Below are 17834 nucleotides of genomic sequence, written 5' to 3' on the forward strand. Positions count from 1 at the left end.
AGACAGAGGACTAGGCCTGAAACGGCCTGTCTGCTTCATGTTCTCTCCAATTTTCCATTCGGCAGACAACAGTTATGAATTACTCTTTTTTTTTTTTTTTTTTGCATGGAAAGCCAACATTTATAGCAGAAAGGCAGTAAAGTATAGAACATTTATAGATATACTAAGTATTAAATATTATGCCTAGTAAGGTTTAAACTTCCCTACATCAACATATTTTATCTTTAAAAACAAAAGTATGCTCCATGGTTTGTGATTTAAATTATTTAATTAACATACTGAAACAAGTTCATGTCAGTTTAAAGGTCCTATATTTTGCAGTTTCTGTTAGCACTATTAACACAGGTGGCAGAGCTCCCCAAAATGTTTTGCTAATGCTCTAGTTGAAACAACCCTCAAATAATGTTTTTTTTAAAACCCCAAACTCCCTCTGTTCATAAAAAAAAAATAAAGTTAATTTTGCATTAAGGGTCACCTGAAGTCAGGGTGCATGAAATGCAAGTGCCAAATCTAAAAAGAAAATTTTTATTTGCACCAAGTCCTCTTTGGAGTTATATCAAAAGAGATCTTGTAACATCCCTGTTATTACACCATATGTAGTTCACAAATATTTGTTTAACCTGATGATACGTTTATTGTCAGGTGGGATAATGGTTGCTAAAAATAGTAGTTTTGGTAGTATAATAGTCTTAATTACTTGGATTTTAATTTGACACATTCCATGTTTCTATTTCAGAGTAGATTTCTTCTTCTTGATTTTTCCAGTTATGCTCAGTGCAATTCCCAGGGGTTACTGTAAAGCTCCAAAATGTTTATTTTGTCATTTGTTTTTATGTCTATTGGTGGGGCAGTGTTACTTTTAATTTATTTTAATTTAATAACAGGCTGATTGCAATTATATAAAGTACAGCACCCAATAAACAACCTTGTTTTACTCTCCTGGGAATCTCAAAAGTATCTATTAGTCTACCATTTACATAAATATTTGTGTTTGAACTCTTATATAGAATTTAAATCATGTCAATAGATTTCTTTGGGAAATTATAATGTCTCATGGCTTCCCAGAGGTACTCTCTAGATCTAAAAATCAAAGTTTTTTTTTTTTAATCGAATGCTACTATGAAATCTGTTTGGTGGTGTTTGTGTATTTATTATGCGGTCTTGCATTATACAAAAGATGTCCATCAATTTACCTTTTATTGCACAGTTTTTTTGTTTTTTTGTTAAGATTATGTGGGTTGCCTTTTTTAAGTAAAATTACACTGTGGTAACAGAATGCATTTAATTTGCCTTTGTGTATAGCCTCATTATATAGATCAGCAAGGTGGTCTGAGATAGGTGATTTACACACTTCGGGTGAAAGACCATCAGGGCCGGGATTTTTGCAATCGTTCAACTGGGTAATACTTTCAAAAATCTTAGTGGTTTGAGTTGGCTTTTCTAGTAGATTTGAATTAGAGTTTTTTTCAAACTAGGACGTGTCAATAAAAAAATGGCTTTTTTATATTAATTTTGGAAAAATCTTGACATTTTTGTCTTATTATTTTTCTTTTCTGGTTTTTATTTTTTATAATATTCCCTTTGACATCTTTGTCATAAGGAGTTTGTTGTGTTAATTTCAGCTTGGATTTGTGCAGTTAAGATCATTTCTTCATTTAATCTCATTAATTTGGATTTAATGTTCTTTAGGTGATTTAAATCCTGATCATTATGATTCTGTTTGGTTGTAAGGCTAAAATATTAGTCTACTGGATTATTATAGTAGGTATTATTATTACTATTATTATTATTATTATTATTATGCTTTTGCATTAATTTACATTTGTTGTTGGTAAAAACGTCAATTGTTTAATGTGCTGTATTTCTTTAATTAAGTCATATAAAATCTCTCTTTTTTTAACACGATGTATTTAATTAAATCCAATAAAACGAATAAAAGCTATTCAGTTTTATAGTGGGCAATTTTTAACAATTTGGATACATAATCAATCAACGTTTCTGCAATCAATCAAACTTTTTTTTTTTATCAAACCCTGTAAAACCTATGTCAAATTTTTCAATTTTAATCTTTTGACTTTATTTTGATTTTCTTTGATTTTTCTCTAAAAAGTATTTCAAATGGCAGGAATTATAGACGCTTGCAAGGACTTTCCCTTCTCTTCACAGGTCACAGATGAGCTTATGTTACAGTATGGATATTTGTTATTGAGTGCCACTGTTTAAATGATCACATGAGAATAATTAAATCTTCATATCATTTTCGAGAAATATTTGTAAGTCCTAATTCATGTTAGGTTTTGTTTTTCTCTTTGTTTTCTTCTCAGTTTGAGCTTTTTTATTTGACGGTTCTATTCCTTGTATTGCCGTTTCTTTATTTTCATGGAATAATTAGTTTTGTTTTAATTATTTTCTTTGTTTAAGCTTGTTACTGTATGACTCAGGAAACTGAAAGTAGTTGAGGCCTTGTTTGGAGCATAAGGTGCATAATTCCTTATCATCACTGTCTCAGTGTTAACAGTGTTATTGGTATTATTGTCTTATGCTATATAAATAAAAAATTGTGTTGGAGATCTCGTTAAAGAACCATCCAGAATTTTTTTAAATTTTCTTTTTATTTTCACTTTGCCGCATGTCTTATTCCACACCACAATCCTAGCTGGCCCATGGGTTTCTAGACTGGTTGCAAAATCTCACAGTACAGAATCTCTTTACCTTTTAAGGTAAAGTTCAATGTCCTAGCCTGGGACTCTCCTGGTCCAAAACTTACATGTACTTGATGCCCTCTGGAGCAGTTAATTACTCAAATTGTTGTTACAGTAATAACTGCAGTAAAGCACTATAGAGCTTCTACATTTTTAAAACTAAATTTAAAGCCTTTCTTGTTTGAAAGTACAAGGGAGAAATATCCATCAAGTGTAGAAATCAATGAACTATCCATAAAAATATGTTGTGTACTTATTCACTAGACTTATGTGTCTCTTGTTTTTGTGTTATTTCTTATCTTATCTAAAAAAAAAAAAGATATGATTAAAAACAAACTGTTAAAAAAATAACCTGACAGCACAAATTATTATAACATTAGTACTGTTGTTGACAGTTTTGAGATGGTAAGACTATTTATTTATTTTTTCAGCATTGCAATTTTTTATTGCATTTAATTCCCCAAGGTTATAAGGATCTGCCCGTTTAAAACTGCTAATAACATAACTGATAACAGGAGCTTAACTTGCTGATGTTGCACAGCTATAAACAGATTAATGTATGACTCGTCATTTATTAATACACTAAAATAAAACATGGCCCATGACCGTTTAGCAGTTATAGAAGAAGAAAATCACAAGACAGTGGTTTGACGCTTTAAAAAAAAGTATGTAATATTCATAAAAAATATTAACAAGAGGTGGAATATGCTACTATAAATAAAAAAAATAAAACTCTTGGCAGTGTGTTGTGATCCTGTGATTGATTTCCACTAGACTGCGGCTTGTTGTGCTGGAATTTTTAATGTTGTTAAAGGCACAAGTTTTGCCAGTGTTTCCTGCAGTGTAAGCTTAGTGTCTGCCTCTAAGGATTTCTCTCTGGATGCTTTCTGACAAAACAACTGAGATGTGAAGACAAGAGAAGTCCAGATCTCTCCCCCCTATTCTCAGCTCCCACTGAGTCTCATTGTCTATCTCTCTCTCGTTCCCTCCCTTGCTCTCGCCTGACAGTACACATAGACAGCTTCTGCAGAGGCTTTTATTATTTCAATATCCTGTGTCTATCCACTCAGAATGAGAGACAGGCAGCAAAGAATAGGCCCAAATCCATATCATCCTGTATGTGAACTTTCTAAAAATACACTGAAGATTTCTGATTTTATAATAATAATAATAATAATAATAATAAAAAAAAAAACACCACAAGAAAAAAATAATTCTATATCAATTTACCCATTAGTGAAAGATGTACAGTATAACCATTTCCTTATATTTTTTGCAGTCATTTTCAGTACAATCTCTTTATTTGGCCACACAAGGAATAATAATAAAAATTACAAAGAAAAAGTAAGGGAAACTAATTTTATAGGTATTTTTTTCATAATTACTAATTCATATGGTCCATGTTCTTTATATAGTTACTAGAGAGAAGATTCAGACACGTCACATTGATAAAACGAAAATGTCAAAACCTTCTTCTCATTGACAACCTTCTGGTAGAGAGCATTAGATTTTCCTCAAGAATTCGATGGTATGTGCCCCATCCAATGTTCTTCAATCCTTCAATAAGTGCTCTAGTCCCTGCTGCGGAGAAACACTCCCATAACAGGATATTACCACCTCCATGCTTTACTGTATGTAATGACCATCTGCATTGTTGCAGAGCTTAGTCATGACTGCATGTGGCCTTTCTTGAGAAGTCTCCCGTTTAAACCACATTTGGTTTCTTGGTACTGTAGCCTGTGACCAGTTTCCCGCTGGCTCTTGCATCCAGTTTGGAGTGATGTCCTGATCCAGGGAGGGCCTATGTGAAGGTATACCTTTCACTTCTTAACAGTAGACTTTACTGTGCTTCTAGGCAGTGATAAAGCCTTTGAGATTTTATTGTATCCTTCTCCTGACTTGTGCCTGTGCACAACTTTATCATGGAGATCTTTTGACAGTGCCCTGCCACCCATAGTTGGTTGATTGCTTCAGACGCACCACCAGGTATTGAAATGCTACAGCTGGTCATGCTGAGCATGACCACGGTTATTCACAGGTAAAAATCGAATGGTATTGTGTGCCATCGGGAAGGTAAATACTGTAGTTTCACCTGATTGACATTACAAATCACTTTTAGTGTGTGTGTGGGGGGGGATCCTTTTCCAAAATAGTGATTCTGATCACTGAAAGGGGGTCGCTTCTTAACTAGCAGTAAATTATAAAACTAAAAATAACATTTTGCTAAAAGACAAAAGTATTTCAAAGTATTCACATTTTAGCAATCAACCCAAAAGCTAGTGTCTCTGTGAACTATGTATACTAGGTTTACTTCTCTCAAATGAGACCTTTCATACTTAAAGTATCTTTAAGAAAAATTTGATGTAATGATTTCATAACTATAAATGACAGTAACAAAAAAGTTTATCACTAATACAGTAAACAGATATTACTAGACTTTTGATTTTGGATCCAACTAGTGCTGCAGAATTTGCTAAATAACAACAACAACAACAATAATAATATTATATTGCAATTATTTTGACACATATTGTGATCGTGATTTTAACTTATACCAGCACCATTTTGCATCCAGAAGTATTTTGGTTTCTTGGTACTGTAGCCTCAGCGAACATCAAATAATTTGAGAAAGAATCTCATCAAGAGGATGTCTGCCAGTCATTATTAACTTAAAGTTATTAATAAACTAATAAACAAATACTTAACTTATTGACAAACTCTAAATAAATTTCTGACCATGAACTATGTTCATACAGCAATTTTAATTTGAATGTAATTGATTATATTAAATCCACCTGATTGCACTAGATCCACCTGAATGAAGATTATTTTCTTATTACAAGAACCTTTCATAAAATTTAAAGCATCTATGTGGCAACTTAATTGCTCCTTACCACTCATGGCTGATCAAACCAAATGAACATTACTGAATTTTAATTCATGGAAAAATTATTTATAATGCTAGAACAGTGAAGTATTTGGCTAAGGAGAGGTTCACTGTACCTTGCCTTCAAGTCGAGCTGTGCCTCCTTGACAGACACGGGCATTGCGAGGAGGAAGCGTGAATGTTGGTGCTTCATTACCAAGAGAGACATTCCCCAAAGTCAGCCTGGTCTTCGACATGAGAGAACTTGTCACCAACTGCACGTCGCCCATATTTCTCTGAGAAATAATAGAAAAACAAAGTTCCATACTGGATCTACTAGAGTACACATAAGAGTGTAAAAGTTGTTTGGAGGAAAACATCATTAAGATACATGTTCATACGCTTGTCATACTCAGGATTTAATAACGACCCAATAAACCACCATGCCTCTCACATGTATATGTATACTATTTTAGTGTTGATATACCCGCATGCCCATGTCTTCTAACATGTTTATCATCTATTAAACCTTATTGCCAACACGTTTTCTTGAGCACTCACCTTTTTTATTTTACTAAATAGGAAGTGATTTTCCAATTTATAAATTAATCTCACTTCCTTATATACTTTGGTTTCAACGTGACATTAAAAAACTACAGACAGTTAAGGACAGTGTTAGACTGAACCAATGCACTCCTGTTATGGCGAAAGGGTGAAGGGTGAAGTTGGCTACAAATAAGAACATTTGTTTTACTTCTGCAGCTTGCAAAAACAGATAAGGTAACACATCATATCTAGCATGTCTCAGAATTTACAAGCTTCGACTACGCAAAAGCTTATTTTAAAATTTTGGAAACGGCTAACATTCCACACGAGTTACACATTAAGTCAACTTAACTTTCTCCACCACTCAGGTTTATGATTTTTTTTCTTTTTAAAAAACATGATCTAATGCACTGTACATGCTACCCAGACAATCCAGTAAACCAATGAACACGCTGACATACAACTGCAATCTTACATAGACTGTTTCCATGACCATATGTTACATTTTCTTATTTACAAAAGTGCAGTTCATTACCATACAAGTACATTTTCATTCTAAAATTCACACAAGTCATTTGAGCCCTAAGCTGGTATACTATAGTACATTCTTCAGGGACGAATCAGCCTGCTAACAGGATAGACATTCCATCCAGGAGTCAACTCAAGAAGTCAGGTCTGGAGCAGCACTGATGGGCCTTAAACAGTTCATTAACTGCATAACAAACATCATTTTCCTTGGATTTTATGTCAGCTTCGAGTCACTTAAAATAAAATCTCCCAGACTTAACATCTGCCAAACGTAAACATACTGTAAAATAAAATGAATTAGTTGTACTTTTTTATTTAGAATGGCTGTGGCCATTTTAGTCATTTTCAATGATTCTGTCCAACATACACAAGGATTTCCAAATTTATATATACACATGAATCAGAGAGAGAGAGAGAGAGACCCACAAGTAAACCAAAGCACTTCCAATTTCCTGCCACTAAATGGAAAGTTACTGAGAGGTCAGCCAACCAGCTAAAGGGTACAGTCATGTAACCTTGTAATCATGCAGAAAACATCAAATTATAATCATATAATCAAAATCATCTTTTCTACTTAAATAAATAAAACATAAATTGCCTTTTGATCAACTAGTTGTTTCCTTTGCTGTATAGTATTTCTGTGTAGAAACAGACAGTGACAGAAATGTAATGTAAAAAAACAAAATCAGTGCAATATTTTAGCTTTTGCCAGACTTTTTCCAGAAATTATTATTTTTAACTAATTGTTTTTGATTTGCATGTGTGCGATTTCATACTTTTACATTTTATTTTCCCCAAGGAAATCAATTAAGGTATCAAATATTTTTTTCATTTTTAAAGTGAAGATGCTACCTTAATGCATTTTCCCCCCCAAAGAAGAGCATTTTCCTCAATTGACTGAAAAATTTGGAACCATTGTTTTTGATGTTAACACATTTTCAATTGCACACACTTTTAAAAGCATTAATAATGCAGGAGCTGAGAGTATGCTGGCCTGCTGTCCTCATCCCTTTTGTTGAAGTCATTCCAGGGCTGCAGTATGTAAACCAAGCATTAACACCAGATGATAAACCTACAAAATGTGTAATAGAACAAAATGTGTACTAGAACATGGTAATACACAGTTGTAAAAAACATAAAAATATATAGTAGGAATAAAAAGCACACACAATGCTTAAACCACAGGGATTTCATCTCTTCAGGGCTGAGGATCCAGCACCAATGCTCCTTTTACAGTTTGTGTACTGCTTTACTCGTCCTCAGTCCAGTGAGAGATGCAGAGGTAAAGGAGGAAGAATTGCACTAAGCTGGAGAGGCTTTCAGTAGCACTCTGTAACTCTTGTCAGCTAGGCCTGACCCTCCAGAACATCCTTTTGTTTGTTTGAGGAATGGGACTTTGATTAAAAATAAAAAACATCAACATAGATGAACAGAGAACACATGCATGCAAGGAATGCAAGAGCTACTAAGCAATCCACGCATAGTGTAAATACAGCTGGATATTTGTTGTATCGCTCTAGATTTTTCCCCTCCCACTCCGCTTAGTTCTTCTCTTTCCATCCATCCTGATTCTTGCACCATATTTTTTCCTAAAGGATCCTATAAGTTGTTATTGAGGTAAGAACGGTCTGCAATAACTGGATGCAGCAAAGTTCTACAAAAGCAGCTTAAAAAGTAGTTAAACTGCAAGAGAAATCACAGGTCTATATCAGTGTGCTTCCTAAACCACTATAAATGGCAGACACTCCATATAAAAAGTTGCAACATTTGGAAGAAAAATTCTAGTGTCAAAAAACTTTAAGGAGCGTTGTGTTTTCAAAAGCAAGTTAATTCCCTTTTGGATTTCTGCGATTTCTATGTTATATTAGCTTCCTTTAGGATCACAGCAGCTTATGCTACAGTGCATGAAAACTGTTTAGTGCACATGGGTCTCTCTTTTACAAGTGGAATTAAAGTTTTTTATTATTATTATAGATGTGCCAAATGCAAAAAGAAAGAAAGAAAGAAAGAAAGAAAGAACTTTGCTCTAATGAGTGTACTTGGTTTTTCTTGGAGGGTTAAAGTATTCCATGGTTGAATGTGTTTTGTGATAATTTACACCCAATTCAGCTTAATAAATATGTGTATCACACCATAAGAAAACACCACAGCACTTATGGAGGTCTCACTTATGTAAGTGAAATGTGATCTTTACTTATTTTGATTTTGCACCAAGCTTTCAAGGTGGAGTTCACAAACACCTCCGATCTCTTGCCACCGGAGTTTCAACGTAGCTGTTTAATATTACACTATTACATTTTGGAAGGAGGTTTGCATACTGATCAGGAATATTCTTCTTATAAAGAAAAGAAAATCAGCCGAGCAGAACAGAACAGGAGAGTCATAACTTAACAAGCTTGGCAAAAAAATGTTCCCCCAATGTGATCTCTCATTTACAACATTCCTAAAGAATTCCAGTTTGTTTTAATTTTATTTATTTTTTTACAATTGAATATATTGAATATAAACAATGGGCTTATTCGCTTTCAAAGAACCACGAACAACTGGAACGATTAACATTAACAGTCATGTTTAACCAGGAGGCAAGGAAGGAACGCACATAGTACATTGCAGAACATCACACACTGAAATGTGGACTGACACACAGAGACACACACAAAACCATACACCTCTTTGGTTAATTAATCTACTTACAAGTTTCTGAAAAGCAAACGCAAAAGGAAACTAGGGGAACCGCAGCAGACAGTAACTATAAAAAATATACACACCCATGGATTAAGAAGTGAGGGAACAACATTACCAGCTGCGCCACATCACTCCAATTTAGTTCAACTTTAAGTTAGATCTTTGTCACATATACATAACTGCATATATTATAAAGCAATAAAATCATTAATAAAGATAATTAATATTTTTCAATGATATTAGCTCACTAAATGTAAGGTGTAGCAACATTTAGTCTGGAGGAATTTTGGTGATTTTTGTAAATCGTGAGACAGAATACATTTTCCATCCAACCATCGTTTACAGATCAGACCATGACCAAGAGCAGTTCCTTTATTTTTTTCGTCCCACATTCTCATCGCCTCCCTCTGGTAGAGTCTGTAACACTTGCAGTTTAAAGATGTTGGTATTTGGTCTCAGGGCTTATGCTGGATGTTGTAGTAAATCCTCTATTGAAATGCTTTCTGATTTTCATTTTGGCATCTGTAAGAGCCCCTTGATAATAGTTACGGAACGAAAATATTTTGCTCTTTAGTTGAGCATTTCTTTGTAATATGGATGAAAAAATAAGAGAATGGCAAATTACGATTTTTCAGTTCTGATTTCTGTGATCAGAGATGAGCCCCAAAAACCCTGATCCAAGCACCCCTAATTCAGACAGGTCAGACATCATAAACAATCTGCGGGACATACACTACCGTTCAAAAGTTCACCGTTCAAGGGTCACTTTCTAACTCCATGATCGTTCCTGATTTTTATTTCTTTCTACATTGTAAAGGAATGCTAAAGGCGTCCAAAACGGTTAATGGTGAGATGTGTCTGCTACTTATGCTCTGTAAAGACTTCATAACGCCTCCAATCTGAGGTGCTGTTAATTGGTTATTTTCAGGCTGATAACTCTAAATGAACCTCTCGTCTGCAGCAGAGGTAGGTTTTGGTCTCGCCCTCCTGGGATGGCCTTCATGAGATTCAGTTTCATTATGGTGCTTGACGGATTTTGCAAATGCACTTGACAATACTGTTCTTGCAAGAACTATTACAGAAAGGCTGACCTCTGTAAATAACAACTAACTCTTGTTTTTGTTGTTGTTACATAATTACCCAATTCCATACAGTATGTGTTATTTTATAGTTTTGAAATCCCCAGTATTGTTGTAGAATGTAGAAAATAAATCACAAAAAAAAAACAAAGAAATTTGCAAGCGACCCCAAACTTTTAAACGGTAGTGTAACTGTATTGTGAATACAGGAAAATTTCACACTGTTTCATTCCTTCAAGAAAAGCTAGACAAGTAAGGATGAATGCACCAGACCTGCAACAAAACACACAAGATTCAGGAAATTTTAACAGTCCTGTATAAAACACCAGGACCTCTCCATTCACTGACTGGGTCAAGTCTGAACCTGATTCATGGAGACCATTAAACACAAATTTATTATTACAACTAAGGAATATGAGCTTACTGTGTAAGACTGATGTAAACCAGAGTCTACTTTAAATGTTCTTTTGATGTTTAAAGAGCTCTTTGTTAAAGTTTGCATAAAGAGGTATGCAAGCTTTGCGAACCATGTCAAAAGATAAAGTGGATTCACAAACCGATCTTTTGTCCACAAGCAAAACACTGCATTTAACCAGAAAGCAGACGTTTCAGATTAAAAATAAAACATTACTGCAATATTTATGAGGCTTTGAGTTTTCAAAGCCATGAACATGAGCAGATGTGTACCCGAAAGTGCATACATGTCAACAACCACCCTATAGAACATGAGCATTATTTATGATCTATTATTTACAGTATTCCGCTGTTGAGCCCGTCTGTTTATCTCATTATTCTATTTAGCTTGATGCATGCGTCAACAGTGATTCTGTTCCTCACAAATACAAACACATAAACACCGCCTTTTCTTTTATTATTGTACAATGGCATAGTACCTGTAGGAACAGTAATGGAAAGTTATTGTCTTCACCATAAGGTGCTTTAAGAATTAAACAAATGGTAATACTTGAAACTACACCAACATTTGAACAAATTACCATGTTTACACCACTTTTTATTTCTATCTGTTAACAATATTAATGTGAAGATCATTCTTTCTAGGTAATGATCAGTTGATAATCTGGGCATTTCAAGCAATCAATTACAAAAACCTATTTAATTAAAGGGGTTTCAAGTTGTTTTTTTGCACCTGAACAAGTGTGTATGCTCTTGTTGTGTACGATTGTGTATGGCTACCTGATACAAGCCGTATGGCTAAACAGGAAACAAGAAAGTTAAATCTGTACTAAATACATCATAACTTTGAAAGCTATCAAATTGATTTAGCTTTAACTACAGAAGATTCATGTGGGTCTCAGGTGAAATTTGGAAGGCATTTTTGCATAGAACGAGGTTTGTGGATTTTGGTACTTTTGTAATATATCCTCATTCCAGGCGACAGACTTTACAGTCTGTGTGCATTTATAATGTGTGAAAATATATAGTGTGAAAATTTATAGTGACCAAGACCTTTGGTAAATGTCACTTCAACAGAACTATTAAAGAAGCATTGTACTGTACAGTAATCGATCATCAACTGATCGTTTGGATTACTCATACCAATAATCTATTATGAAATGGTTACTGACTCCTATCACTAGTTAACAAGGATGAATTTATTACCATATAACTGACTAATCTAAAAAGCAGACAATTTCAATTATATTAAATTTTGTGAATTAGAAGAAAAATCTAAGTTACTTAAAATATGATGAGAAATTGAAGAGGTTTCACAGAGCTTCAGGTCACATGATTGGGTGTGTTTACATGAACAGTAACATTCCACTAAGATTAAGAATTTACTGAATCTAAAATAAGAATGCATTAAATAAACACCTCGATCAGAATAGTCTGACCCCATCTGGCCTGATCGGATTGAATTTGTAATGTTCGAGGTGGTGTAAAACTTTGATAATCCATTTATCAGAAAAGTATTACATTAAGGCATTTGGCAGACGCTCTTATCCAGAGCGACTTTTTATCTCATTACACATCTGAGAAGGGGAGGGTTAAGGGCCTTGCTCAAGGGCCCAACAGTGGCAACTTGGTGATCGTGGGGTTTGAACCTGGGATCTTCCGAACTGCAGTCCAATGCCTTAACCACTGAGCTACCCCTGGCCCGTATTAGCCATGTAAACACACAGTCCAATAATTTCTTCCTTGTCTGCAGATTGCAATTTGTTTTCAGGAAGGAAATTTGGCGTCTATTCCTGGTTGGTAATCTCCATGAGAATAATTCTTTCAGCATAATCTTTGTTTCGGACTCCCAACCTCTGTGTCTTTGGCTGAGTGAAGGGCACTGATTGGTTCGTCATTTCATATGTAATAAAACATCTAACCAAATCGTAGATGAAACTGGATTCTTGTAACCAATCATAACATAGAAAGTAGTATACAATGGAAGAAATGGGAAAAAATATTGGAAAAAAATACATATCATACATACATATGTTACATTTGGAGCAGATTAAACGGTTCACAGTGGGCAGAATGACTCTGCGCATGCCAAAAAAGTTACATTTTGATTAAATCCTTTCTCTATGTAAACAAACATCTTATCAGATCAGCGTCCATGTAAACAGTTAAGTTGGAATCTCTAATTAGAATGATTTCTATCGCTCTCTCTCTCTCTGTATATACACACTTTGTGTGTGTGTGTATGCGTGTGTGCGCGTGTAAACACAAATACACACGCACGCAAGTTAGAACCCCCTCTTTAATTCTATGTTTTTAATAAAAACATAAATAAATTAAAAAAAAATCACCTGATGGTAGCAGACAATCTCAGATGAACAACAGCTTTTAACTCATCCCAATTCTGATCTGATGCAGCAATCAATCACGCTCCTTCTTGGACAAATAGCTATGTCCTGTTGAAAAACAAATGATGGTGCCACTAAATGCAAACCAAATGGGATGTCATTTTTCTGCAAAATGCCCTGGTAGCCATGCTGGTTAAGTGTGGCCTCAATTTTGACTAAGTCACCAACAGTGTCACCAGGGGAGCACCCCCACACTATCGCATCTTCTCCTCCATGCTTCAAAACAGGAACAGATCCAGGAACCATCTGTTTACCCTCTCTATGTCTAGCAAAGACATGGTGGTTAAAACCAGAAATCTCAAATTTGGATTCATCAGACCAAATGACAGTTTAACATTAATTTAATTTCTTGTGTTTCTTGGCAAGTCTTTTATTTCTTGTTTTTTTACCCCAAAGTAATGATTTCTTTGCTGCAGTTCGACCATGAAGGCCTGACTCACACAGTCTCCTCTGAATAGTGGATGTTGAAATATGTCTGCTGCTTGAACTCCGAGAAGCAGTTATGTGAGCTCTAATCTGAGGTGCTGTAAATCTGTGGGTTCTAGTCATTCTAATAAAGTTATCCTCTACAGGTAGCTCTTGGTTATCTTTTTCTGGGACGGTCCTCCTGAAATCAAATTTCATCATAATGTTTAACGTTTTTGGCAACAGCACTTACCTTTAAAGTTCTTGAATTTTTTCGGACGGGCTGACTATCATTTTTTAAAGTAATGCTGGATTGTTTTTCTCTGAACCCCTCGAGGGTGCCTAGCTGTCTGTCATTAAAGCTACTTTGGACCATCTAAAATATAAACCATAATTTATACATCTTTTTTCTTGTATGTACAATGCTGAAAATAAAAAAAAAACATAAAAATTTCTGTGTGAAGTTTCTTTGTGAAACTGTACAACACTATGATGGTAGCCTACTCACAGAATGACTCAGCACTCCTTATGCAGGGTCGTGTAGAGTGCCAGAATAACACTTGTGCAATTTTCCAACAAAACATTTAAAGCAATAAGATCCCATCTGTGCCAATATCTATAAACTCAACAAACAAAAAAAAATACAATTTAATAGCATCACTTCAGCTAATAATTACAGTATATTGAGACATCAGTCTCCTGACTGCTTTTTCCTAAAGCATGGGACAGCTGCAGCTCCTGCCACATCCTGCAGGTTTATCTGACCATGGGGTCATTCACCCCAGCATCACTGTGCCGTTAGATAAGAGCCTTCAGACAAGGTGAATGTCAGATCTGCAGTAAATAAGCTCTACACAGTAATGTCATCTGTATTTCTTTTGTTCGAACACATGCCAAGAAATATTACTCATACTGTCCAGTTGAGATATAAAATGTCCTGGATTCCTCAATGTCTCATTGCTGAATCCATGTCATAGCAAGTGTCTGTCCTGCTTTTAAATGGTTCCTACCTGGGGTCCACACCACCCTCAAGAGGGTGCCAAAGATCACAGGGGGAGTGTGAGCCTTTCACTGCTCATGGCTGTGAGGTTTTTGAAATTAGATTTGCACGTATTCAATAAGTTCATAATTACACAATTACAGTATAATTAAAAGTCTGCATAGGAAAACTGTTTAAAAGGACCAATTTATTCTTTTGTGTTAATGGGCTGATCTCGGCTAGGCTTTTCCTACATACTGTGCACAAGTGAGAGGTTTCCGGGAAAAAAAGGTTGGAAACCACTATTTTAGAGAACTACACAAAACTATTAGTGAACTGCCGAGGAGAAATAACTGACATGCCTTTAAGAAATTTGTCATGCTACTGATGTCTGTGCATGATTATGAACAAAATAAGCACACAACAGATGTCAGCAGCTTAGCAAATTTCCATCTCTTTTAACATAAAAGCTGCGGATGTCTTTGGGAGCTCGTGATAAAGAAGGAATATTATATACTGTAATAAGTTGCTTAAATTTAACATTTTGTCAGAGAGAATAAAACATACTGGCCAAAACCGTAAAAGTGATTGTAATTTTTTTTTTAACTTACAGTCTAGAGAGGGAGAATAGAAAGGAGATGGATACATATGAAGAGAGAACAGAGGAAAACAACTATTAGTTCAGCAGCAGGATGGGAAAACAGCTATAACAGACGGGGTGGTCTTACACATGGGGAGTGTGTGGTCAGGCTTCAGGCATTAGAAAGTTCAAAACGAAATGAACAAAATCAAGTCCATACACACATAGTTATTCTATCACAAGACAGAAAAGCCCAAACATGTGACGTAATATGTTGTGCATGTTAGATCTCTCCAGCTGCACAAACAGCATATAGATATTGAACACATGAAATAAGAAAACAATGATGGAGCAAAAACAGCAAAACAAAAGACGCACTCAGATCCAAATGAATAAAAACACACAGGACACTGACAGGTCACTGATAAGGGAATGATGCTGCCCCTATCTGCTGTTCACACCAGCACCATAAAATATGCATTTGGAAACACTCTCAGCTCAAAATAGCTTCTAATCGCTACAAGAATAGTGCACCTGGTTGCATTGATTGAAATCATGGCCGATTCCTGGATTTGAATCCAGGAAACTTAATAATATTGTAAGTAATACGCTCAAAAGAGCTCAGAAACACTGCAGCATGCGCATGAATAGGTCATTTCTTTTCCTGCATATCTTGGTGAGCTTAAAAATACAACAATATCAACAGAACAAATATCATATCTTGCAAGAATGAGAGAAAACGTCTGCAAGCTAGTCCAAAACCTACATTTCAATTTAACTACTCTCCAGTGGTACAGACCAGATTCATAAACATGTCAAATTGAAGAGGGGAAAAACAACACAACACTCATAATTCATCTTGAACCAGATACTATAGATACTATATAGGTTGATGATTATTTTAAAATATTAGTCTTCAATCTCTTCGAACCAGGTTAATCTACTATTTATTAAAAGTACCACAAACCGAAGTTTTATTATCCCCCATGAGAATGAAAAATGGCAGCATGTGGTTTAGTCAGTTAATGCCTTTTCCTGTACAGGGAATAGCAGAGCTGGCCACTTTATTTGGATTAAAATGGGATCAAAGGGATCCCCGGGTCAGGCTAAATCGATGTCGGAAACGTCTCATTTGCGCAGAGCGGGTGCGGTTATGCGTGACACACTGGCCTGGACAAAAACTGGAAACTACTGCAGTGGCTCCAAAGAAACACCAGTGAGTTTGGGATGCACTTGTTTTTAAATCATTTCAATGCTGGGATTCAAAAATTTGGTATGCTTTTCTGTGCATGTTTCATTGGCTTCAAGGAATTTAGTGCAACAATCCAGATCATAAGACATCAAGATGTTTTTCAAGACACATCATAATCGGAATAAGTGCTGTGACCAGGATCAACATTTAATTGAAGACCACATTGGAGTTCATAGTCAACAATGCCAAATGTAGATAACATTAAGGGCTATTTTCGAATGAAATGCTGTCATTACTCCATGAATTGTTTTAATTTGATCATGCTAAATATTTTGTCTTCCCTTTCTTTGTGTGCTGTTCTTTCTTTTCTCTTGTGATTCTCCTTAAAACATAACGGGCAATAAAGTGCCTGGGCAAAATAATACAGTGCTCCTCTAAGATCAGTCAAGAAGAGTCGTCGCTGCTGATCAGGCATCGAAGTCTTGGGGTTGTTTCAACTTTTAGACTAGACCCGAGCCATCACATTTTTAAGATATTGTTGTTGCCAAGTTGAATTTGACAACAAAAACATTAACAACAGGAACTCTTGTTTATTACACAGATACATTACTATGTGGTCTATTTACTGTCATGACTGTAATTGATTATCACATTCTTTATCTATGTATTTATCTATTTATCCTTTTTTTGTAGTTAATTAACTGATGCACAAACCCCTGCTTCATTGTTTTATTCAATAGGGAAGAATATTTTCACTAGTAGAGAGAGAACAGATCATACCTGCTACTCATGGGGAGCAAATGTGATGGCAAACACACACACACACACACACACACAGAGAGAGAGAGAGAGAGAGAGAGAGAGAGAGAATAAAGCCAAGTTCGATTTTTTTAGTTTCATTTGAACAAAAAATGAGAATCATATGAAACCCATCATACAAACACTATTAGAAACAGTTCAGCATCAGAGCACAGAAATGTCCCTCCAGTCCTGCTGGGGAATGAGCTCTCAGTTCTCAGTCTGAGTGCATTGTTTAGGTGAACAGGAATGTAAAGTGTGTGTGTGTGTGTGTGTGTGTGTGTGTGTATACACTCACCGTATCGGATGAGGAAACTCTCCGTGCTGTTTGGATTAAACTCTGCACTGGTTCTGTGTAGCAGCCCGCTGCTGTTTGGAGTAAACGTGCTGTCACGGGGCGTGGCGTAAAACGTTACAAGGGTTCTCATTGGCTGGGGGATGGCGATTGGGAAGAAGGGGCGGTCCTTAACACGCCGGTCCCAAATCTGAATGGCTGCATCTAACACCTAAAGCTACTACAGTGCCACATTGTATAAAGTAAGTTCTGACACCTAAGCGCTAGTGATGGAGGAATTAAGCCTCAACTCGGTGTTTCGGCTTTTCAGACAAAATTTTCATCAAAAGTTAATTTCCCCCCAAAAAACAAAATAATTTC

At 35.5% G+C, this 17834-nt stretch overlaps 1 protein-coding gene across 2 annotated transcripts in view; it reads right to left on the reverse strand.

Moving 5' to 3' along the window:
* mylka (myosin, light chain kinase a) overlaps positions 1-17533 on the reverse strand; it is a 61858-nt gene extending 44325 nt beyond the window's left edge. For both annotated transcript variants that reach the window (XM_053496383.1, XM_053496382.1), the window contains exons 1-2: positions 17478-17533; positions 5706-5864 (exon numbers count right to left, since the gene is read on the reverse strand). In XM_053496383.1, coding sequence (XP_053352358.1) covers positions 5706-5858 — 153 coding nt within the window. In that variant the 5' untranslated portion in view covers positions 5859-5864; positions 17478-17533. The remainder of the gene's footprint in view (positions 1-5705; positions 5865-17477) is intronic.
* Positions 17534-17834: the final 301 nt, after the last annotated feature.

This window comes from Clarias gariepinus, chromosome 5, assembly GCF_024256425.1.
Source record: "Clarias gariepinus isolate MV-2021 ecotype Netherlands chromosome 5, CGAR_prim_01v2, whole genome shotgun sequence".
Classification (NCBI taxonomy): Eukaryota; Metazoa; Chordata; class Actinopteri; order Siluriformes; family Clariidae; genus Clarias; species Clarias gariepinus.